This window comes from Diceros bicornis, chromosome 3, assembly GCF_020826845.1.
Source record: "Diceros bicornis minor isolate mBicDic1 chromosome 3, mDicBic1.mat.cur, whole genome shotgun sequence".
In the NCBI taxonomy this organism is placed as follows: domain Eukaryota; kingdom Metazoa; phylum Chordata; class Mammalia; order Perissodactyla; family Rhinocerotidae; genus Diceros; species Diceros bicornis.
This window is the reverse complement of record NC_080742.1, coordinates 8,530,771-8,556,428: the sequence shown is the minus strand read 5'-3', so window position 1 is coordinate 8,556,428 and position 25,658 is coordinate 8,530,771. Positions and strand designations below refer to the sequence as shown.

The following is a 25,658-nucleotide window of genomic DNA, read 5'->3' as shown; positions in this document are numbered from 1 at the left end:
GAGAGTTATCATGAGGATTACAATTATACGCCTGGCATATAAAAGCTCAAATAAATTTCAGTTTAAAAATCAATTTCACTAACTTTTTTATTATAATGACTAATTTTTTATCATTAAAATTTTCATTACTTCATTATTTATCACTATCTTTGTAATCAATTTCATGGATACATATTGAAACTGTTAGTATAAATTCTTAGAAATGGAACTGCTGTGTCAAAAGGCATGCCAAAAACAAAATAAACAAAAAACCAATGCATTTAACGGCTTTTGCCAAAGTGCTCTCCAGGAAAGCTATCTGACCAGCAGTATATGAAGGGGTTTGCTCCCTACAGCTTTGCCAGTTATTATGGTCTTTTTAAAAAAATTTTAATGTCTTTGAACATTTGGAAGAAAAATGACAGCATCTCCCTTTTCTTTTTTTTTTCTGGTGAGGAAGATCAGCCCTGTGCTAACATCTGCCAATCCTCCTCTCTTTTTTGCTGAGGAAGACTGGCCCTGGGCTAACATCTGTGCCCATCTTCCTCCACTTTATATGGGACGCCTCCACAGCATGGCTTGACAAGCGGTGTGTCAGTGCACGCCCGGGATCCGAACCAGTGAACCCTGGGCCGCCACAGCAGAACGCGCACACTTAACCGCTTGCACCACCAGGCCGGCCCCTCTCCCTTTTGATTTTATCTAATATTTTTTGATTACTCATGAGGATAAGCGATTTTCACATTTATTATCCATCTATAGATCTTCCTTGGCTAATTTTCTCTTCCTATGTCTACTCATTTTTTTCTTTTAATCAGCTAATTTCATGTAGTTTACTTACTGAGCTCTTTACATCTTGGTTTACTTTCATTAACTATGTTGTCAAAATAGTGTTTCTTTTTAAACATATGTATATCAGTTTTATATATTTATGAGGTCAAATCTCTCAATCTTTCCCTTTATGGTTTCTGTCTTTAGGATTACCTTGTCACCCAAGATTAGAGACTAAATCTGCTGTATTTTATTCTAGTACTTTCAAACATCTCTTTGTATACATATTTAACTAGTCTTTACTATATTTGGGATTGAGAAGGAGGGAGTAAAGTGTAAGGCTGGGAATTGCACTTTTTTCTGAGCATTTGGCCAGTTTATCCAAGATCCCTTGTCAGACGATCCATTCTCTCCCCACTAATCTCAAAATCTGCCTTATGATCCATCACATCCTGGGTGCACTTGGACCTGACTCCCTGCAGGCTGCTGAATAACACACAGCAGGCAGAGGCGGAGCACACCTTCCTACTGCTCTCTTTCCTCCCTCCACCACTGGCCTCATTTCTATGCCTTACATGGCTGAGGCCAGAAACCAGTGCCAGGGCCTCTCTGTCCCATGCAGTGGGGGTCCCCCAAGTCACAGGCAGTCCAGGGCCATGATTCCTGGTAAGACTCCACCTGCCTCTGCTGCTGTTCCTTCCTCCTTCCAGCAAGAGGGCTTAAAGGTGTGGTCTATGAGGGTTCTACTCTTGGGACATGCCCTCCCTTGGGATGTAAACCAGCTGCAGCTTTTCTTAAGGTCTCAAGCTCACTCTATCTAAGAACTCTTCCTAGAAATCTCTGGCACATGGGAGGCACTTATTTCTAGTTTCCAGCATGAGGGCAGACGTATTTTTCCCTTGTATTTTCTGATTATCATTTCAATGGGAATTTGGGAGTGGGTGGAATTGAACACCTGTGTTCAAGTATTCATCTTGCCAGAAAGCCAAATGACTTCGTAATTAACACTCAATTCTGTCACTGGTGAATTCCAAGAACAACCTGTGCTTGGTAACATGCAGTAAACAATCACACACATTACCTTTGATAGCTGCTAAATATCCTCGGAGTTCTCGCTGAAGTCTGGTACCCTCTGCCTGAAAAACACACCAACACAGAGATGCTAAGCATCCTTTCTATATTTTGCGTGCAAACATGTATGAAGCAATAAGTCTCAGAGTTATTATTGCCAAAGGCTCATTCTTGAAAGAACATAAATATGTGAACATAGACTAAACAAGGTGCCCATCAATCTAGATATTTACAGAGATTTTACTCAGCTTAAAAGAAAAGGAGAAAGCAAGTAAGGTTTTGCTAAGAATGGAAACTATGACCCACCATACAGCCTCCTACACATCCAAGAGCTAGCAAATCTCTGAATTTTGACACATGGGCTACAACAGTAGAGAAATGGTCACCACTGTGCGATTTAGTAGCCACAGCCACATGAGGCTATGGAGCACTTGCAACATGACTAGTCCAAATGGAGATGTACTGTAAGTGTAAAATACACTCCAGACTTCAAAGACTTAGTACCAAAAAATAAAATATCTCATTAATATGTTTTATATCAATTGCATGTTAAAATTATAATATTTTCGACATATTGAGTTAAATAACTGTACTATTAAAATTAATTTCACCTGCTTATTTTCACTCTTTTAAATGTAGGCACTAGAAAAATTTAAATTACATTATGTGGTTTGCATTATATTTGTATTGGACATTACCGAAATAGAGAAATTGTTAACATGTAAATTTTGACATATAAATCCTTGTTTTGGTTTGGATTACCCTTAGAGACTCTGAGACTCTAATCTGAGATTAGATTACAATTAGTTTAATCTGAAATTAATCCAGGAGATGTCAATAGGGGCGTGGAGAAGTGAGGCAAGGAAGGGAAGAGAACCAACACAGGGTGTATTATCAATCAAGTTACCACAGTGGGCAACCTGACCTGAGGCCCACTGGGAAATTCTGGGAGATAGTGTCAAATACCCTATAGATATCCTAACCAAGGGGCAAGGGAGCTGGGGCATTTATCCATCAACTCCTGTCAGTCAGTGGTTGAGGGCTGCTCCTGGGGGCATTAATTCCCCTACTACATCCACACAGGGGCAGAGAGCTCTCTGGTAACCAAAGAAAGCTCTCAGGCAAAGAGTGGCCCTTGCTGGCAGTTGTAGCTAAGTCCAATGGGCTTAGAAAAGCTTAGACACTAGGAGCACATGGCTGGGCACCCACAGTGTGTGCTATGACACTGCAACCGAAAAATACAAAAAATATATGCATTTTAACTGCATAATCATTTAACAGAACTGCAGAGAGCTAGCATTCAGAATGACTCCACCTTGATAGTTAATAATATAACATCTATATTATAACTGTAACTTGAGAGTTAATAATATAGTTAATAATATAGCAACTATAATAGTCATATTCAATTCAACAAGCATTTGTTAGTATTTACCAAAAAATGGGAGGAAGGGTGAAGAGAAAAAACCTACTTCCTTCAGTAAATTACTATCTCATAGGGGAATAAATACCTAAACAAAAAACTGCAAAACTGCAAAGCAGATTACATTTAGCTCTGCAACAGCCATTCAAAGGTTTTGGGGGTAAAAAGAGAAGGAAAACTGCCCATCATATTTAAAGACAGATAGCGATTAATGCAAAGAAACTCTGAAAAGAAGCGTTTAAGACCATGCAGGACCCCAAAAGGGATTCTGGATGCGAATATTCTCCTATAGGTAGGGCTCAGGTGTAGTGACATTATTTCTGTGAAATCTGTGTAACACTCAGGTGAGGTCCGCTTTATCTGCATTACGCTCCAGCTGTTTTTGTCAGCTCTGTAAACCCAGGTACTACCAGATAAGAGTTGAGGGTTCATTCATTTGCTGGCACATATGAACTTCAACCAAAACAGTTTTATTCAGAAGGGCAAAACAGAAATCAACCAAGTTCCCAACAACTGACTCCCTTTCTCGTGTCTCAACGTGGTTTAAAATCGAAACTCTAGATTTCGCTTGACTTGCTGAGCCATTCAGAAACACAGAGTGAAGCAAAGTTTCCACAAGCTAGATAAAAAAACAAACCAGGGTGGATTTCCAAAGCATCAAAGTATAAAGAACACTATTTCTAGGGAAAGAATGGGGAGAATGAAGAGAAAATGCTGATGATAAACACCTGGGTAAAGGTAGCGGCTGAAGAGGATCCAGAGAAGAAACAAGTGGAATCAGGCTGAAGTCCTCAACGCCACCAGGAAAAGAAATTTGGGGAAGAAAGAAGTAGGTCTTTCCCCTACGTAATATCTGTTCTGTGACAGGCACCATGTCAGATTCTGAGTACATAAAAAACTGAAAAGATATGGCGCTGGGAAATTTTGTTGTTGTCAAATTCCCTACGCATCTCCCTACAGAGCAGTTTGGGGAGGACTATACTTTCCGACCATCAATATCAGGCTTGGCCATGGGATTTGACTTGGCCAACAAAACGTGAGTGGAAGTGACATGTGCTACTTCTGAGCAGATGATGTAAAAGCCACCATCTTACCATTTCAATTCCCTCTATCCTGAGCTCTGTAATGTTCCATACAGGAACACAGAGTGAAGCGAACAGGAAGCACAGCTCTCGTTCTCATTTTCACATGCCAGAAATAAACCTCTATTATTGAAAGCCACTGAGGTATTGCTACCACAGTATCACCTACCCTAAATGACCTGATAAAATGGTTCACCGTCAATAGTGGAAATGCTGAAAGATGGATAAGGCTGAAATCTAATGGAAAAAAAAAGCCAATGGAGTTAGCAGAAAAGCACTAAAGGCATTTACAGAAACATTTCAGAAAGGAAATCAAATTGGAAAGATTAAGGACAAAGTGGATGGTTTAGCAAATGGAAGCCCAAGTGCTGGTCAAGTGATGGAAAGAAGTAGAATGGTACTAAAAGAGGACAGCAAGGCCCAGAATCATTTGTCCCAACAGATGGCAGATAATTTAGGGAGAATAATATCTGAAATCAGACGTGATTTACCCTGACAGATCTAGACCCAGAACAATCTAAAACCTACAGCCCTAAAAGGTGCAATTAGGAGGGTTTGAATCCCTAAGGCCACATTTCTCAAAATGGATAAGTATAGACCTTGGGGGTACTTAATGGTTTGTCTATAGCACATAGAGCCACAAAATAAACCTAAAACATCTCTCTGGAATATCAATTTATTGAGGTTGGAGGGGAGCAAATGGAGGAGAAACCATTATTTTACACCACTAAGCCACCTGTTAACCAGCTCTGGTGGTTAAGATTCACGCTCTCACCACTGAGGCCCAGTTTGTTTCCCGGTCAGGGAACCACACCACTTGTCTGTAGTTGTCATACTGTGGTGGCCACATGTTGCTATGATGCTGAAAGCTCTGCCAAAAGTATTTCACATACCACAGGATCACCCATGGTGGACAGGTTTAGCAGAGCTTCCAGGCTAAGACAGACTGGGAAGAAGGACGTGGCTACCCACTTCTGAAAAATCTGGCCATGAAAACCCTATGAATAGCAGTGGAGCTTCTCTGATACAGGGCCAGAAAGTGACAGGATGACACAAAAAGACCGTGGGCAGTGTTCTGCTCTGCTGCACACAGGGTCGCTAGGAGTAGGAACTGACTTGATGGCACTAACAACAACAAAGCCACCTGTTATGATGTAGAATGAAAAACTGCATAGAGATGAAACACAGAACTCCACAGACATCTCCTGCTTTCAGCTGCCTGCTTTAGGGCTCTGCTCATCTACTGTTTGTGGTCCTTCCCTGGAAAAGTGAGAGGCACTGAGCTAAGGCAGGGCTCACTTCTCACCCAGAAGGATGCTTTCCCCTCAGAAAGTAATACAAAGCCTGCCACAGTAACTGATGGTTATGAGTCACCATGATTGGTCAGAGTATCTGGAAATAGCAAAAGAGTAGTGGGTAAGGGCATTCTTTTCCCAAATATTTAAGGAATAAAGCCTGTCAAATTAAGGCCACAATTAAGTCGCTGCCTTTTCTTTAGAACAAGAAAGATAATGAAATAATTCAGGCTCCAATCCATACACTGTGTTCATATTACCCAAGGGAAACAATAAACATTTTTAAAAAATGAAATAAGATTCCCAGAAGAGACTTTTTAGATATTACAAGAGTGGAAGAAAGTTCAAATTATACAATAATGGCTTAAATAGATGAGTTCAATGTAAGCAGATAAACTGGAGACTAATTTAAATAACTTTCTTCTTTTCCAATTATTAAAATTTTTAATTTCCCCCATGAGTATTAAGGTTCATAAATCATTTGGTAATAACCATATTGAATTGCATCTAAAATTCCACCTGAATCAAATAGGTAAAAGGCTCTGGAGAGAAATTTTTCCCCTACAATATGTCATACAGTAGTTGTGCACAAAACCTATTGCATAATTAAAATTTTATTAACATTGTTATTCTATGTGAATCACAAAGATGTTTTAAATTAGAAATAAATTCTTCTAGCACTGCTCATATTTCACTGAACCTGAAGTTCATTCCAAATTCCTCTGAAAATTACCATTTCATTAATTCAGCCTTGAATTATGTATTGTGCTTATGTTTGTGCAGAGAAGAGATTCGAAATTCCGCAACCTTGATATGACATATGTGTATTTTCCCTTCTATTTCTTTATGTCATTCTCTACAAGATAAGATAAAATTATTATTCTATCTCCTGGTCACACTCTCCTTAAGGCTTATGGCAACTGAGGGCAAGTGAGTCTATTATAATTAAGTTGTCTGCATTGCCTACTAATATACCTCTTTGGACAAGATACAAGAAGGATTTGCCGCCTACAAAATTCCTTGCCCTGGCATATAGTATAATAACGTGGCTCTGGTGTTAGTCAGAGGTTCTTCATTTACTTATTCAATTGAATCATTTATCAGTGTCAGGAGCTGCTGCCTCTCAAGCCCAGACAGTTCCCCAGGCCTCTCTTTCTTCCCACACAGCCCGAGGGAGTTGGCCTGTTTTTCCTTTCTCGTTAAAGCTAGTCCCACCCTCTCCCTCCCTTGAGTGTCACACTCTTGCAGGGCTGGGGGAGAAGGAAGCAGTCTCTCCCATTCCCTGCTTCCTGGCTGTTCTGGAAAACAAGCCAGGGTCATTTTGGGTTTCATCACGGAGATATCAAAACTTAACAGGCAGGGACGGCCCCGTGGCTTAGCGGTTAAGTGCGCACGCTCTGCTACTGGCGGCCCGGGTTCGGATCCCGGGCGCGCACCGACACACTGCTTCTCCAGCCATGCTGAGGTGGCGTCCCACAAACAGCAACTAAAAGGATGTGCGACTATGACATACAACTATCTACTGGGGCTTTGGGGAAAAAAAAAAAGGAGGAGGATTGGCAATAGATGTTAGCTCAGAGGTGGTCTTCCTAAGCAAAAAAAGAGGAGGATTAGCACAGATGTTAGCTCAGGGCTGATCTTCCTCACAAAAAAAAAAAAAAAAAAAAAACTTAGGCATGCAAAAAGTATTCATGGTTTTAAAATCTTACAAAGGTCTGAGAAGCACTGCCTCTAGTCAAAAAATCCCTTTATTCCCTTGCTGAGTAGTATCTTGAAGCTATTTCTTTCTTCCCTTATTCCTGTGCACAAAACTCATGATATTCCCCCTAAGGATTACCACAAAGTTTAAAATCTAATTAAATACTTAGAGAAAGAGTGTGCAGGCATATCACCATGGAAGGTTTCAGATATCTTTGTTAGTCAATGCAAAGAAACCACATTCCATACCTAATTAAATGTGCTTCCAAATTGTTTTACATCAGATTGGTCCTCAGTAACACCAATTTCTTAATTATTTCTATATATGTCTTGGGCAGTGAGCAGTAAGGGGAAGACAGGGGTCGGTTCCCAGACAGGCTGGGCTCCTGGACAGCTGTCATTTGTAGGTCACTCTTCAGAACCTTGGACAGCTCCAGGACAACTCTTTGGTTCTGAAACATTTAAAGATTTAAGCTATGTAGTGTCAAAGGACCAGCTATAAATGCTACGACATCAAAGTTTCCTACTGCACTTTGGTAAGAGCACAGAAGAATTACAGACAGATTTCCTCCAAGGTGAGCCAAATCTCTGATAAGAAGAGCTACTACAGACTCTGAAACACAAGAAGCATGTCTAAAGTCCTAGAGCTATGGCAAATCATCTCTAGGCATTGGGCTTAAAAACAGGGCTGCATTAAGCCTGAATGATGAATGACACTTGAAGATTAATGAGTCAAGTCATTTATTGTTTAGATACACTAAATTCTGAAGCATTAAAAATACACTAATATCTGTACATACTTATGCCTAAGAATTTCAGAGCCAATAAAGAGTCAAAACAAATTTGTTAGCTCACCTTTAACCCAGTTACTTCTGCCCAGAAGAAGCCATAGTTGAGGCATTAATGTGATTGAACTGTAGACATAATGCATAGAATAAATTAACAATTTCTAAGGAAGTAAACTTAGGCAGCAACCACTGCAATTTCAGGGGCACCATGTCCACATACCACCATGTGCGGAGACCCCTGGGCAGGGGCATGTACTACTGCAGCCCTGACTGTACTTGCTAAATCAAATCCAGTGCATTTTATTCGTAAGGTTATGCAGGTTTAGCCAAACACCTCAAGGCAACAAGTATTTAATACCTATTAAACAAGAAATGGATTGTTGAATTGACTTGTTAAAATATGGTACATGTAGTATTGATATATTTTTACAGGTAACTTTTGTTACAAAAAGAAAAAATAGACTGGAGAAAGAAAAGAACAAACAATACAAATTTTTCATTAAATAGCCTCTCTAACTCAGAAACTAACTGTGACTTGACGTTTAGAAAGGGGCACAGGTGGAAAGCCAACAGTACTAAGAGATATATGAAACTTGCATCTGAGGAGATATAACTTCACAAAGCTGTGATTTCACAAAGGTAAGTCCTGTCATCTCATCTGTGATCATGAGCCTATAGAAGTTCCCACAATTACATTATTATTTTTGGCCTTTACTGACATTTTTCTCTTGAAAAGCCATATCAAAATTAAAATTGACTCAGTTTCTCCGAGTTCAGACAGGTTAACTCAGTCTTGAAAGCAATGTTAATAAATTTTCTTATCATTTTTGAAGCTTAGAAGAAAATTAGATTATCAACGATATGAGATTTAATGAGGCCATAATCAGCACCTTGATTAACAAATGACTAATAAGGCATAATATCTGAACCCGCTTATGAACCAAGACAACGTTAGGCTGCTGAGCACTACAGGCACTCTCGGTTTTCTGGGAAGTAGACCTCTCTCTACGACAAGTTCAGGCGCTGTTAAATTGGAAGACGAGAGTTTTTCAAAGGTAAAAGCAGCAGGGTCTCTGAAATTTACACTTCTTTTTCTTGCTTTGAGCTGTTTGTAGTAACCGGAGCTTTCATTAAGAACCTCACACTCATTTCATAGAACAATTTCTTCATTTTTAAAAATTTCTTTTGGCATATACTAATGTAAAAGATATAAGATAGAGAGGAAATAGGAGTGGATTTTGAAATCATATTCCTGGGCTGATGGCAGCAGGAGGTGGTCCATAGAAGGGAGACGGACATCAAAGAGAACATCTCAGTTTCTATACTTTTATCCAAGATTCATGGCCCAATTTCCAACTATCCCGGTCGGCAACTCCAAGAATACTTATGACCTGAAAAACAAATCTAACGTACTTTCTATCTTTCAACAAAACAAAATAAGAAAGCTAGTTAGTAATTATAAGCACAATTTTTCCATATATTTCCCTAACACCAACTAACTTGAGTTTATACAGATTTCTATTCTGGTCGCTTGGTAAAGCCAACCCATTGTATGCATAAGGGGACAGAATTGCCTAGTCAGACCTATTAAACTCACCGCAGGCTGCACATGGCTTGAGTACTGCCTTTGGGCAATTGAGTTTGTGACTCTTGAAAAGCCATCCCAATTGTTTTCCGTGTGTGCATGTGAGAAGAAACTTGACTTATAAGGTGCATTAGGGGCATTATATAAATATCTTTTAAATCTCTGCCTCAATACCTAGAGCACATTATTGAATATAGTGGGCAGGGGGGTGGTGGGAACTGACCCAGAAATCAAGGGAAACTCCAGAGGAGCCCCACCCCAACAACGAGTCTCCCTGTGGCTTATTGTTCAGTGTCTCCTTCTGCGGGTGTGGACGCCAGCTCTACCTACAGTGTTCTATCATAACCAAATTGGACAGGACATAAAAATATTAGAAAAACTGCTATGTCAAGTCACAAAGTCGCATTAATTAGAGGGAAGGACGTGCCCTGTCTGTCATTACTCCAGTCATAATATAACCTTCAGAATGTTTCTCACACTGCCATTGATGATGTCTGTACTAGTTTGCTAGGGCTACCGTAACAAAATACCACAGACTAGATAGCTTAAACAACAGAAATTTATTTCCTCACAGTTCTGGAGGCTAGAAGTCCTAGAGCAAGGTGTTGGCAGGTTTGGTTTCTCCTGACACCTCTCTCCTTGGCTTGTTGATGGCCACCTCAGTTCTCAGTGTGTCCTCACACAGCCTTTTTTCTGCATGCAGGCGTCCCTGGTGTCTCTCCTGCTTCTTATAAGGACATCAGTCATATTGGATGAGGACCTACCCACATCACCTCCTTTGACCTTAATTGCCTCTTTAATGGCCCAATCTTCAAATACAGTCACATTCTGAGATGTAAAGGGGGGTTAGGATTTCAACATATAAATTTAGGGTGTACACAATTCAGCCCATTACAATGTTCTCAAAACGAGTCTTTAATATAGCAACATCATAACAAAGGCTAACACTACTGAGTGCTCTCTTTGTTCCAGATACTGTCCTAAGTGTCACAGCTCTATTAACTCATAATCCTCACAATAACTATGAGGTCAGCACATTTTTACAGATGAGGAAACTGAGGCACAGAGGCTGAGATACTTGCCCAAAGGTCACACATCTAGTAGACGGCAAGCTAGCAGTGGAGCCCAGGCAGTCTGGGTTATTCCAGCCCCATCATCCTCCTCAAAAGCCTGCATGCTGACCACTGCCCTCTAGCACCTCTCTGCCCCAAGGCGGTAAAGGCATGGATGCCAGCTGATGATGGATAAGGCTGTCCAAGAAGAATCAACTGTTGATCAACGAGAAGAATTTAACTGAAAGCACCATTCTCCATGCTCTCATGATGTAGTCCTAATCTGTAAACAAAAATACCAATTGTTCACCTGTTTTTCTCAAAAGCTCACAATTCTACAGAGTATATTCCATGTGATTCATGGAATAACTACAGCATGGTAGTTAAGTCTGTGGGCTCTGGGACCACACCACCTGGCTTTAGAATCTGAGCTCTGCTACCTTGGGCAAGTCACTTCACTTCTCTAGGCCTCTGATTCCTCACCGGTAAAATGAAGATGATAATAGTACTCAGGGATATCATGAAGGTCAAGGGAGACAGTCCATGTAAAGTATCAGCAGAGGATCAGGCACATAGTATGCATTCAATAAATGTTGGATGTCACTATTATTAGTCTACCCAATACTTTTTAAATGATAAACTGTGCAAAGAGTAAGTGTTTCATAAATGCTTGACTAAACTACGTGGCATATTACAAAAGAATATCTTCACAAGGAATATATAAAATCTCCCCAAAACAAGCTACTTGGGAGTTTAGAATGCTTCCTTGTTTTCTATTTGTACTTCTAAGTCTCAAACATACAGCTATCTTTTTCAGAAGGTTTTTTACAGTTTTAAATGTTGGAGTAATAGAGGATCCTAGAATATATGGGAATAATTTATGCAGATATATGACTACTCAACAATGGATATGAGAAAAATCAAGCCAATATGATAAATTACTGTGAGAAAACAAGAAACCCTGAATACCAATTGTCGAAAGAAAATTCAAGGTCGTTCCCAAAATGAAAGCTTTTGTGACACATATTCGGTTTTCTCATACATAAAGCAGAATTATAATTATGAATTGCTATGAGAATCAAGTGAGACAGTACACAAAACGCTTTATAAGTGCCAAAGCCTACTTGTGGAAAGTCTTAATGATAAAAAATACTTTATTGCTGCTTTTTCCTAAACCAGTCAGGTGTGGCTTGGAAATTTATAAAATTTTAAAGCTCCTTAGAAGATTCTTATAATTATCAAGGTTTAGAAACACATTCAAACAGATGTGCAATTAAGGGAACCATTATCTTTACTATATTGATGTAATCGCAGGCTTGCATCCAAGTTGTTACTATCACATGATGGCTCTTTAGAGCAACAAGTCAAATGTGTGACCTAATTCACAAGTCTAGAGGGGGACAAAGGAATCAGTATTTTTAAAAGAGCTCTAGGTGATTCTAACAGTTATTTGGGAACCTCTACTATAATTTTTCACTGTCTATAACTTAATTGACACTTAGTATGTCCGTGGAAACTCTAGTATGTAGCTCTAGTATGAGGTGGTCAAAAGACACTTAAAAATATGTCTGGCTCCAGGATTCAGTCAGTTACCATCAAACATTCCTTCTAACACACCTCTGTCACTTAGATTGCTACTCCAATGCAAAGTCAGCATGGGGCTTTTAGGCTGACTTATGAGAGAGAATCACAGGCACTGGGAACCAATACTGATGCAAATCTCAAAATCAACTGCAGCTCATCTCTGCAGATGTTCACAACCATTTCAGACAGCCTCCCTATGCCTGGATGAGAGATATGTCTAATTTCTACATCCCATTACCAGAACAGTACAGTCACTCAGGGGATCATTTAGAGAGGAGCATCCAAACTAGATAATGAGCTTACTTCACAGGGGGAAGTGTAAGATATATGGAATTGGTCTCTAAATGAATGCTGAGGAATGGGATACTAAACCCTCCCCAGCAGGAATGGTTAATTAATGTAGTAAGATGGGATACTATTAAAGATAGGTAATAGAATAGGATAGATAAAAGGAAACCTTCAGTGCCATAACATAATGAGCTTCCACTAGACGTGATTTCTTAAATGGGAAACAGGCTCCATAGGAAGTGGCACAAACAGTGATGCCTGGAACATCTGTAGTTGGGGTCAAATTTTAGTGAAGTGTCAAGAAAAGATTTCGACTTATATAGGTGATCACTGAAGAGATATTCACATAGATGGAATGAAACAAATAGAAGTAAAGAGGGTAAAAGACAGACAGGTTCTCCAATGAATGTTTTTGTTTTCTTTCTCCCACCTGGCACCATGGACAGCAACACCCTAATACTCACATAAAGTAGGCAGACTCATTTTGCTCCTTGAAAGCAAGTGAGCAAAGAGTGGAGGTTTAATGGATGTGTTAAAAATGAAATAAATAGAGAGACTGTAAAAAATGCAGGACAATTTGAAGAGCAAGGTTCAATACATTCTTTTGACATCTACAGGTTTCCACTATCTGCTCCCTCCCACAGAAGTCAATTGTATTAGCAATCATGGTGGGTTATACTTATCAAAGACAGACTCTAAATCAAGACTCTATACGTAAAACACATCTTTCCCATAAGAACAATATCACAAAGGAGACTGACACTCTTAACTAAGGGCTTAGTGGCCCTTAGCGGCCAAATTATATTCCCTTGTTTTTTTGCCATACAGTGGATATAACTACATATAAATCAGTTATACTAAGAATTTCATAGGCAATCACAACCATTTCATGATATTTAGTATGCTATTTGAGCAGCTGTACAGAATGAGAGCCTTTGCAGTAACAACCAATAGACACCCATTGAGCCTGAGCAGTCTAGCTGGAAATGGAATTGTGGGAAGGTGGAAAAATCACTTTTTCTAAGAATACCAACTGAGGTGAGAGTATAACATGTGCTAATGTGAAGTGGTGAAACTAGGATACCCGAATGCATCATAATGATGGAAGTACAGTAACATCATCTCAAGATTTTGTGTCTTTTTATACTACTTTAATTGCTTCAAAAGAAAGAAGATTTTTGCACACCAGACCACAAGCTTCATAAAGATAGGAAGTACGTTTGAATTGTTTACCATTTTGTTTCCAATGACTTGTGCTTAGCAGACACTCAATAATTATGTGTTGAGTCAGCCAAGAAATGCTTTGATAGACACATATCCACAGGGAAGTTATATTTGGCCTTTTACCTATTACCTTTGATGAAGTGTCCTGCTCCTAGTTAAAGTCAATCCCTCCAGTTGTGTACCAGACCCCATCTCGTCCTGCCTACTGAAGGACAAGAGTCAGCTGTTCTCCCCTTTCTCTGGTGATTCATCACATTGTCCTCTGTACTAAACAAGCCCCCTTAGTATACATATACTTTCCTCTGTACTAAACAAGCCCCCTTAGTATACATATATTTTTCCCATCTTAAGAAAATTTTCTCTTGACTCCACTTCCTCCCCCAGCTACAGTCTTATTTTTTGCTCCCCTTTGAAGCAAAACTTGAGACTTGCTGTCTCCAAGCTTCCTAAAATCCTTTGCCTTGCTCTATTTATTCTGTACTTGTTTTTTCCCCAAAGCTCACATCATTTTCTAGCAGACAGTATAATCTGCTTATTTATTGTGGTTTGTTTACTGTTTGCTCCTCAATGTTTCAGAATGTAAGATCCACAATGGCTGTGGCATTTGTCTGCCTTGTTCACTCAAGATTCCCAAAGACCTACATCCATTCCTGGCATGTAGATGACACTCAATAAATGTAAGGCAAATGAACGTCTAAATAGTCACATATTGTTGTTCTAAACGTACATCCACATGCTATCATCTATCGAATAATCCACAAACTTCCTTGAAAGTTGACATTAAAACAAAAAACTTTAAATATTGGAAAATATTTGCACACTAAGATGGTTTTCAATATTACAGAACTCTCACAGAAACTTATAGCTAGCTAGAACTAGTAGTATCTCTAGGTAAACTTTATTTCCAGAGATGCAGAAATATACAAATTCTCTTATAGAATATTGTGTGATTATTGAGTTTAAACTTTAATGGAAACCAGTATAAGTTTAGGCAACGAGACTCACAATCTCTCAGAAGTTTCTCAGGTGCAATTAACTGGTATGAATTAAAATATATTAATGCTCTGTGGTAAAAATATTCTATTCTGGTATTCTACCAGAGAAGAGTGAGCTTGCTCTAAAACACAATACTTTTTTTTAAAAAAATCTACAAATTGGAGAACATAATTGGCATTCAAGGATTGAAAAACATTCTTCTGCATAACTAAAATGACTTATTATATTCAGTTAGCAAAAGAATGTAAAGCTCTTAGGAGACTGAAACTACTGTGAATATCAGCAGATATATATGGAGCAGCACAGAACCAGAGCAGCTTCAGAACCCAGGGAGGGGTCAGGACCTTGTTCTAGTCTTGATAACCCAAGTAGGAATCAAGTCCAGGCCATGTCAGACATTCTCCAAGGGACATTGTGCTGCCAAAAATTAGGATTACAGGGCTGGCCCCGTGGCTTAGTGGTTAAGCGCACGCACTCTGCTACTGGCGGCCCGGGTTCGGATCCCGGGTGCACACCGACACACTGCTTCTCCGGCCATGCTGAGGTCGCATCCCACATACAGCAACTAGAAGGATGTGCAACTATGACATACAACTATCTACTGGGGCTTTGGGGGAAAAAAAAAAAGGAGGAGGATTGGCAAAAGATGTTAGCTCAGGGCTCATCTTCCTCACAAAAAAAAAGTAAAAAATAAAAAAAAATTAGGATTACAGAGGAAAAGTCAATGACAATGAAGAGGGATTTGATATCGAATGAGTGAGGAGGCACGTGATGTCCAAGGCAAAGGGTGAGTACAGAGAATGTGTGTTACAAGGAGGGATATACTTTTACTGAGCACCTATGAGGTGCCAGAGGGCATGGAAGATTTTTTTAAATGACTAAAGATGTCTTCTTTTAAATATTTTATAATCTAATGAGGACAGAAATATATATCTAAATAACTTTCATATAAGAAAACTGAGAGTGATGTCAGCATCATGGCAGAGTGAGCTGTTCCCTTAGTCTCTTCCTCCTAAGATTCAACAAAAAGGACATTCTTAACCCCATAGAGGACATCCACACAGCACAAAAGACATCTGAGAGATCCACACAGCCATACGTCTGAAGGTGAAGATACTGGATCCCCTGGGGAAGCAGAAGGAGGTAAGCGGATCTCCTTCCCCAGCGGCAGCGATCTAGGGTGTGGGACCTCACACAGAAGCTGGCACACAAATCTGAGAGGAGGGGGAAAGACAGCCCTCAATAGGAACGCTTTCACTCTGAGACTTCCTTCCCAGCCCAAGGAAATGCTCCACACCAAGGTGGCTCAGTCACCGTGGAGGTGCCCCCACCAAGCTGAGCGGCCCAAGTGGGCCACCAGTGAGTGCAGAGTGGGAGTGCAGGTGAGAAACAAAGCACCCCCCATGATCCTGCCTGGTGCACCAGCTTGGCCAGTTGGCCAGGGCATGGAATCCATGCCAGAGTACCTGTGCCTGCATGTGTGAAGCAGTGGAGGCCAGTGGGCAAAGGCAGGTGGGTCCTGTCAGCACAGCTTCCAACAGATGAGTGTAACTGCCAGTGGATGCAGTGGGCTCAGAAAACACAGCTCCTGCACCCCCGCCCCCAGTAGTGGCAGGTAGAATCTGCGACCAGATACAACCACTATGCACTAGCAAAGGTCTACCCCATCAAACACCATGAAAAAATATATTAACCCTTCAGACCACAGGGAAAATGACAAGTGTCCAGACACCAATCCTGAAGTCACAGAAATTTACAATCTAATGACAGAGAATTCAAAATAGTTATCATAAAGAAGCTCAACGAGGGGCCGGCCCCATGGCTTAGCAGTTAAGTGCGTACGCTCTGCTGCTGGCAGCCCAGGTTCGGATCCCGGGTGCGCACCGACGCACTGCTTCTCCAGCCATGCTGAGGCCATGTCCCACATACATCAACTAGAAGGATGTGCAGCTATGACATACAACTATCTACTGGGGCTTTGGGGGGGAAAAAATAAATAAATAAAATCTTTAAAAAAAAAAAGAAGCTCAACGAGTTACAAAAAAACTCAGAACAACAGTTTAATGAACTCAGGAATAAAAATAATGAGCAGAGGAAATTCTTCACAAAAGAGATTGAAACTTTAAAAAAAAGAAAAACCAAACAGAAATGCTAGAGATGAAGAACATAATGAATGAGATAAAAAACAATCTAGAATCCTTAAAAAACAGAGCTGACATTATGGAGGACAGAAATAGTAATTTAGAGAACAGAAATATAGAAATGCTTCAGGTGCAGGAGGAGAGAGAACGAAGACTAAAAAGAAATTAAGAAATTATCCAAGAAATATCCAACTCTATTAGGAAATGCAACATAAGAATTATAGGTATTCCAGAGAGAGAAGTGAGGGAGAAAGGAGCAGAGACCTTGTTCAAAGAAATAATAGCTAAGAACTTCCAAAACCTGGGGAAGGAGCTGGAATTACATGTAAATGGAGCTAACAGAACTTCTAACTACATCAATGTAAAAATACCCAAGGCATATATTAGTAAAACTGGCAAAAGTCAATGACAAAGAAAAAATATTAAGGGCAGCAAGGCCGAAGAAAATAACCTACAAAGGAACCTCAATCAGGCTTTCAGCAGATTTCTCAGCAGAAACCTTACAAGCTAGGAGAGAGTGGAATGATATATTCAAATTACTGAAAGACAAAAACTTTCAGCCAAGAATACTCCATCCAGCAAAACTATTCTTCAGATACGACAGAGAAATACAAACTTTCCCAGAAAAACAAAAGCTGAGGGAGTTCATCACCAACAGATCCCCCCCACACACACAAGAAATGATCAAGAAGGCCCTCATACCTGAAAAAAAAGAAAAGGTTTACAAAGCCTTGAGCAAGGAGATAAATAGGCAGACAAAATCAGAAAATTACAGCTCACTATCAGGAACAGGTTTGCAAATACTTAATTATAACGTAAAATATAAAGGAAAGGAAAGCACCAAAAATAACTATAATCACTTCATTTTAAGCACAAACTCACAACACAAAATGGAATAAGTTGTGACAACAATAACTCAGACAGGGAAGAGGAAAGGGATAGAATTTGCTTAGGCTAAGGAGAAAAGAGGCTAAAAGAAAATCAACTATCTCATCTACGAGATCTTTTATACAGACCTCAGGGTAACCACTGAACAAAAAATCAGAACAGAGTCACAAATGATAAATAAGGAAAAAACCATCAGAGATTATCACCAAAGTGAAATGGCAGTTGGAAATACATGGGACAAGAAACAGGGGAAATACAGAACAACTGGAAAACAAGGGATAAAATGACAGTATTAAGCCCTCCTATATCAATAATCACTCTAAATGAAAATGGATGGAATTCTCCAATCAAAAGACATACAGTGGCTGGAGGGATTAAAAAAACAAGATCCAACAATATGCTGCCTCCAGGAAACACATCTCAGCTCTAAAGACAAACATAGGCTCAGAGGGAAGGGATAGAAGATGATACTCCAAGGAAATGGCAAGTAAAAGAAAGCAGGTGTTGCCATACTTAAATCAGAAAGAGTAGACTTCAAGATAAAAAAGGCAATGAGAGAAAAAGAGGGGCAGTATATAATGATAAAAGGAACATTCCACCAAGAGGACGTAACACTTATGAATATATATGCACCTAACACAGGAGCACCAAAGTACATAAAGCATATATTAATAGACCTAAAGGGAGAAATTAACAGCAACACAATAATAGAAGGGGACCTCAATATCCCACTTACATCAATGAGTAGATCATCCAGACAGAATGTCAACAAGGAAATGCTGGAACTAACTGAAAAACTAGACCAGATGGACTTAATAGATATATATAGAACACTCCACCCAAAAACAGCAGAATATACATTCTTCTCAAGTACAGAGGGAACATTCTCAAAGATAGACCATATGTTGGGAAACAAAGCAAGCCTCAATACATTTAAGAAGACTGAAATCATATCAAGCATCTTTCCTGCCCACAATGCTGTGAAACTAGAAATCAATTACAAGAAAAAAGCTGGCAAAGTGACAAATATGTGGAGAATAAACAACATGCGATTGAACAACTATTGAATCAATGAAGAAATTAAAGGAAAAAATCAAAAAATATTTGAAGGCAAATGAAATGAAAATACATCATACCAACTCATATGAGATGCAGCAAAAGCCGTCCTAAGAGAGAACTTCATAGCAATACAGGCCCACATTAATGAACAAGAAAAATCTCAAATAAGCAATCTTAAACTACACCAAACAGAACTAGAAAAAGAAGAAAAAAATAAGCCCAAAGTAAGCAGAAGGAGGGAAATAATAAAACTTAGAGTAGAAATAAATGAAATTGAAAACAAAAACAGTAGAAAGGATCAATGAAACTAAAAGCTGGTTCTTTAAGAACATAAACAAAATTGACCAACCCTTAGCCAGACTCACCAAGAAAAAAAGAGGGAAGTGTCAAATAAATAAAATGAGAAATGAAAGGAGAAATTACAAGAGATACCACAGAAATGCAAAGGATTATAAGAGAATACTATGAAAAACTATATGCCAACAAATTGGACAATCTAGAATAAATGGACAAATTCTTAGACTCATACAACCTCCCAAAACTGAACCAAGAAGAAATAGAGAATCTGAATAGACCAATCACAAGTAAAGAGATTGAAACAGTAACCAAAAACCTCCCAAAAAATAAAAGTCCAGGACCAGATGGCTTCTCTGGAGAATTCCAGCAGATATTTAAAGAAGATTTAATATCTATCCCTCTCAACTATTGCAAAAAATTGAAGACAAAACACTTCCTAACACATTTTATGAGACCAACATCACCCTGATCCCAAAGCAAGACAAGGACAACACAAAGAAGGAAAATTACAGGCCAATATCACTGATGAACATAGATGCAAAAATCCTCAACAAAATATTGACAAATCGAATACAGCAATACATCAGAAGGATCATACACCATGATCAAGTCAGATTTTTTTCCAGGGACCAGGGATGGTTCAACATCTGCAAATCAATCAATATGATACACCAGATTAACAAAATGAGGAATAAAAACCACATGATCATCTCAATAGTTGCTAAGAAAGCATTTCACAAAATCCCACATCCATTATGGTAAAAACTCTCAATAAAATAGGTATAGAATGAAGTACCTCAACATAAAAAATGCCATATATGACAAAGCCACAGCCAATATTATACTCAATGGGGAAAAACTGAAAGCCATCCCTCTGAGAACAGAAACAAGACAAGGGTGCCCATTCTTGCTGCTCTTATTCAACACAGTACTGGAGGTTTTGGCCAGAGCAATGAGGCAAGAAAAATAAATAAAAGGTATTCAAACTGGTAAGGAAGAAGTGAAACTCGTGCGGTTTGCAGATGACATGATTCTATACATAGAAAACCCTAAAGAATCCATTGGAAAACTATTAGAAATAATCAATAGTTACAGCAAAGTTGCAGGGTACAAAACCAACTTACAAAAATCGGTTGCCTTTCTATACCCTAATAACGAACTAACAGAAAACTCAAGAATACAATCTCATTTACAATCACAACAGAAAGAATTAAATATCCAGAAATAAATTTAACCAACGAGGTGAAAGACCTACACACTGAAACTATAAGAAATTTTTTTTTTGTTTTGGGAGGAAAGTCAGCCCTGAGCTAACATCTGCCAATCCTCCTCTTTTTGCTGAGGAAGACTGGCCCTGGGCTAACATCCGTGCCTATCTTCCTCCACTTTATATGGGACGCCGCCACAGCGTGGCTTGACAAGGGGTGTGTTGGTGCATGGCCAGGATCCGAACCGGCGAACCCCAGGCCGCTGCAGTGGAGCACATGCACTTAACCACTTGTGCCACTGGGCCAGCCCCCTATAAGACATTTTTGAAGGAAATCAGTGATGATATAAGGAAATGGAAAGATATTCCACGCTCATGGATTGGAAGAATAAACAGGGTTAAAATGTCCATATTACCCAAAGCAATCTACAGATTCAATGCAATCCCAATCAGAATCCTATTGACATTCTTCAGAAAAATAGAACAAAGAATCCCAAAATTCATATGGAACAACAAAAGACCCCGAATAGCTAAAGCAATCCTGAGAAAAAAGAACAAAGCTGGTGGCATCACAATCCCTGACCTCAAAATATACTACAAATCTATAATAATCAAAACAGCATGGTACCGGTAGAAAAAAAGACACACAGATCAATGGAACAGAATTGAAAGCCCAGAAATAAAACCACACATCTTTGGACAGCTAATCTTCGACAAAGGAGCCAAGAACATACAGTGGAGAAAGGAAAGTCTCTTCATTATATGGTATTGGGAAAACTGGACAGCCACATGCAAAAGAATGAAGGTAGACTGTTATCTTACACCATACACAAAAATTAACTCAAAATGGATTAAAGACTTGAAGCTAAGACGTGAAACCTATAAAACTCCTAGAAGAAAATATAGGCAGTACACTCTTTGACATCGGTCTTAGCAGCATCTTTTCGAATACCATGTCTCCTCAGGCATGGGAAACAAAAGAAAAAATAATCAAATGGGACTACATCAGACTAAAGAGCTTATACAAGGCAAAGGAAACCAGGAAAAAAACAATAAACAACCCACCAACTGGGAGAAAATATCTGCAAATCCTCTATCTGACAAGGGGTTCATTTCCAAAATATATAAAGAACTCATACAACTCAACAACACAAAAACAAACAACACGATCAAAAAATGGGCAGAGGATATGAACAGACATTTTTCCAAAGAATACATACAGATGGCCAATAGGCACATGAAAAAGTGTTCAACATCACTAATCATTAGGGAAATGCAAATCAAAACTACAATGAGATAATACCTTACACCTGATAGAATGGATATAATCAACAAAACAAAAAATAACAAATGTTGGAGAGGATGTGGAGAACAGCGAACTCTCATACACTGCTGGTAGGAATGCAAACTGGTGCAGCCACTATGGAAAACAGTATGGGGATTTCTCAAAAAACTAAAAATCAAAATACCATATGACTTAGCTATCCCACTACTGGGTATTTATCCAAAGAACTTGAAATCAACAATTCAAAGAGACTTAGGCACCCCTGAGTTCATTGCAGCATTATTCACAATAGCTAAGACATGGAAGCAACCCAAGTGCCCAGTGACTGATGAATGGATAAAACAGATGTGGTCCATATATACAACGGAATACTACTCAGCCATAAAAAAAGACAAAATCGTCCCATTTGCAACAACATAGATGGACCTTAAGGGTATTATGTTAAGTGACATAAGCCAGACAAAGAAAGACAAACACTGCATGATTTCACTCATATGTGGAAGATAAACAAACACATGGACAAAGAGAACAGATTAGTGGTTACCAGAGGGGAAAGGGGTTGGGGGTGGGAAAAAGGGGTAAAGGGGCACATATATATGGTGACAGACAAATAATAATGTACACTTGAAATTTCAGAATGTTATGACCTCAATAAAATAATAATAATAAAAAAAGAAAATGAGACAAGAGCTTCGGATGAACACAATGCACAACTGGAGTATACAGAGAGAGAGAGATCCTGGCTGAGGGGACTGGAAAGACACCAGGTAGGAAACATCTTGTAAGCTGATCTTAAACAAAGGTAGTGAACAGATCAAGATGGCGGGTCAGGCAAGGGCAGTCTAAACATAAGGAAGCACCTGCAGCGGGGAGGGTCTAAAAAGAGCTTGGAAGCAGCAGTCCAGTTCCTAAATAACACCATCAGACAGGGACCACCAGCTGTTCGCTCCACCAACTTCTTTCTGCCCTTAATTACACCAGAGCATCCTGATTAGAATCAGCTTCCTTAATATGATGCCTGAAGAGATAAGCAATTTGCATGGCTGCTAGGCTGTATCAGCCAAATACTAAAGGGTACAGCTAGAGAAAAGTTTAGTGCTCTGAATGTGAGAGGAAGCCCAAGGCAATGTGAGGCTACAAATAATTCATGTCCTAAAGAGCAGGGGACTGAATAAAGACAGAGACTGACCAAGTAGAATTTACTCCAAGTCATGCAAATACATATTCTTATGAGGGTAAATTACAGGAACTAATCCAGACAGAAGGTCAGAGATTTTTCTGAGTTAAAATGTACCAACTTCTTTTTAAAGAATTGGTAGAGAGGTTTTTGGGTAAGTGCAGATTGAGTATAACACACCCCTCCAGCATCACTTCTTGTTTTATTATACTCCATTAAAGGAAAAAAAGAGTTATCGCCCACCCCATTTTTATGCTGCTTTCTTAATCTACAGACTATTCCTTCTCTGTTCAAGAGATTTCATATGAGGGATGAGTTTCAGTAAGAGTTTTCCTTACACACTCTTTGCTGAAATGTCACCAGAATTCTGTCCTCCTGGTCTGCCATGTCCATTTAAGACCTTGACAGGTTTTCACCCAGCATCAAAACACTTCCCTTTCCCTCTACCAACCTTGTCTATTACACAAAGGACCCATATAAGCCTCATCCAATTTAAAGTTTGTTGTGTTCTGCCAAAAGATATCTACCAAAGGGCAGAAACTGAGCATGAAGGCAACCAGACACTTAATAACACACCATTAACGAATGTCCTGAATATCATGACACTACATTTCCAATATTTTGACCACACTGTGATCTTTAAGAGCCCTGCTTTGTGTTAACATAATTTAAATATTTTATTTTTCCACCTTCCCTTGGCCCTGAACAAATGATTTCTTTTCTCAAATACATGATCTCAAATAATGTCTATTTTAAATAAAAGTATTAAAAATAGACAACAGGTGGGCCACCTGGTGGCACAGTGGTTAAGCCCATGCACTCCGCTTTGGCGGCCTGGGGTTCGCAGGCTCAGATCCCGGGCACGGATCTATGCACTGCTTGTCAGCCCATGCTGTGGCAGGCATCCCACATATAAAATAGAGGAAGATGGGCACAGATGTTAGCTAAGGGCCAATTTTCCTCAGGAAAAAGAGGAGGATTTGCAACGGATGTTAGCTCAGGGCTAATCTTCCTCACCACCCCCCACCAAAAAAATAGACAACAGGAGGAATATGCTCTATAAATAATAAACCCGTAATTTGCACCAGAGCTGCCCTGGCATGAGTAAGCCCTCATCCCAGCATTGAGAATTTTACTGTTGTTTCCCCCAGTGGCCACAAGAGAAAAAGGGTAATTAGGGCCAATTCTACCATCCTATGAAATTCACTACCACACCTCTCATAAGAAATTCCTGATGGGGGCAGGGGGACCACATTCTAATCTTTAAGGGTAAATGCACCAAACCATACATTTATAGTTGATAACTATCATCCTATTAAAGTCTAAAAAGAAGATTGCCCAGTAAGTTAACAGACTATATTAACTGCTACCTTTCTTTTAGGATACTAATAATGCTTATTATTTAGTATACTTACATGTACAGTAATGCGGATACATTGAGCATAGTGTAGTCCATGAGTCAATTTTGTCCCACAGACATCATTTTGTTGTTTTTTTTATAGACCCCATTATAAAATTGAATTAGGTGCCAACATTTAACAATTGAGTTATTTCCACTGGAGCACAGCCAGAGCTAGTGGAGATAGGCGGGGAAACTCTCAGAAGTCATGTGCCAGAAGCCAGGGCAGAGAGAACTCTCAGCAGGCACACTACCAGGCAAGGGGACCTCTCGGCTGGTGCACCAAGTAGGTGGTGAGTCTCGGCCAGCAGGCCTCTGGAGTAGAGGGAAGGGGAAAAGTGCAGGCTGATATGTATCAGCCCACAGCCAGAGAGCAGGGAACACTTCTGACTGGTGCAACACAGGAGATGAGGAGATGGCCCACATAGTCAGAAGATGGGTTACACAAAGGGGACTGCACAAATAAATATGTATATTGAGAATAACGGAAGCCAGATTTCTCACTCTCAAAGAAGGAGGTACAAATATGGAAAGAGGGAAGGTTCAATTAAAGCAGGAGTAATTAGAGATGTCCTGGTTTCAGACAGATGAGAAATAAATAGTATAGATGTCTGTGTGTGTAAATACATGTGTGTGTATTCTGTCCACTTAGAAGGCCTAAAAGCATGATACCCTAGAGGCACAGAGTATACCTCACATCCAGATCTTGGTTTCTCAATGCCATTCTCCACTGAAAGAAACCAGACTCCTTGAAGAAACGGCTGATTCCAAGGCTGGGTAAAGAAAAGCATGACATGAACCTGGAACACCTTGTGCCAAAAAGTAAAAAGAGTTCTCCAAGAATGAAGAGGACATGTGAAAGGGACACAGGAGTCAACTCCTAGGAGTACCAACTGGCCAAATGTGGGACAATTGTGCTTCAAAACAGCTAATAATAATAATAATAATGTGTTATAACCCACTGAATAAAAGCAGAATCCATAAGTCCATACTGACATTAATTAATTACGGGAGAAGAGAAAGTTTTACCAGAGAGTAGAATACTAATTGATTAGTGTAAAAGGAATTTTAAAAAATCACCATTTAGCACCCATCAGAGTAAGACCTAATTTCAACAAGAAGCTTCAGTGGCATCACCTAGGAACTTGTCAGAAATGCAGACTCTCAGGCCTCATCCCAGATCGACTGAATTGGAAAGTCTAGGGGCAGGGCCCAGCAACCCATGCTGTACCTAGCCTTCCAGGTGATTCTGATGCAGCTAAAGTTTGAAAACCACTGTTCTGGTGCCCACAAAACTCGCCACCTGAGGTTCTTACTCAAGATTCCAGAAGGTCTAGTGACCCGACAGGAGGCTCTGTGGCTGACAGAA

The 25,658-nt window shown here is 39.6% G+C and overlaps 1 protein-coding gene across 3 annotated transcripts in view; it reads right to left on the bottom strand.

Annotated features, from left to right (window-relative positions):
- The window catches only part of AMPH (amphiphysin), a 243,767-nt gene that overhangs the window by 98,184 nt on the left and 119,925 nt on the right, over positions 1-25,658 (bottom strand). For all 3 annotated transcript variants that reach the window (XM_058570689.1, XM_058570705.1, XM_058570697.1), the window contains exon 3: positions 1,832-1,886. In XM_058570689.1, the coding sequence (XP_058426672.1) occupies positions 1,832-1,886 (55 nt within the window). The remainder of the gene's footprint in view (positions 1-1,831; positions 1,887-25,658) is intronic.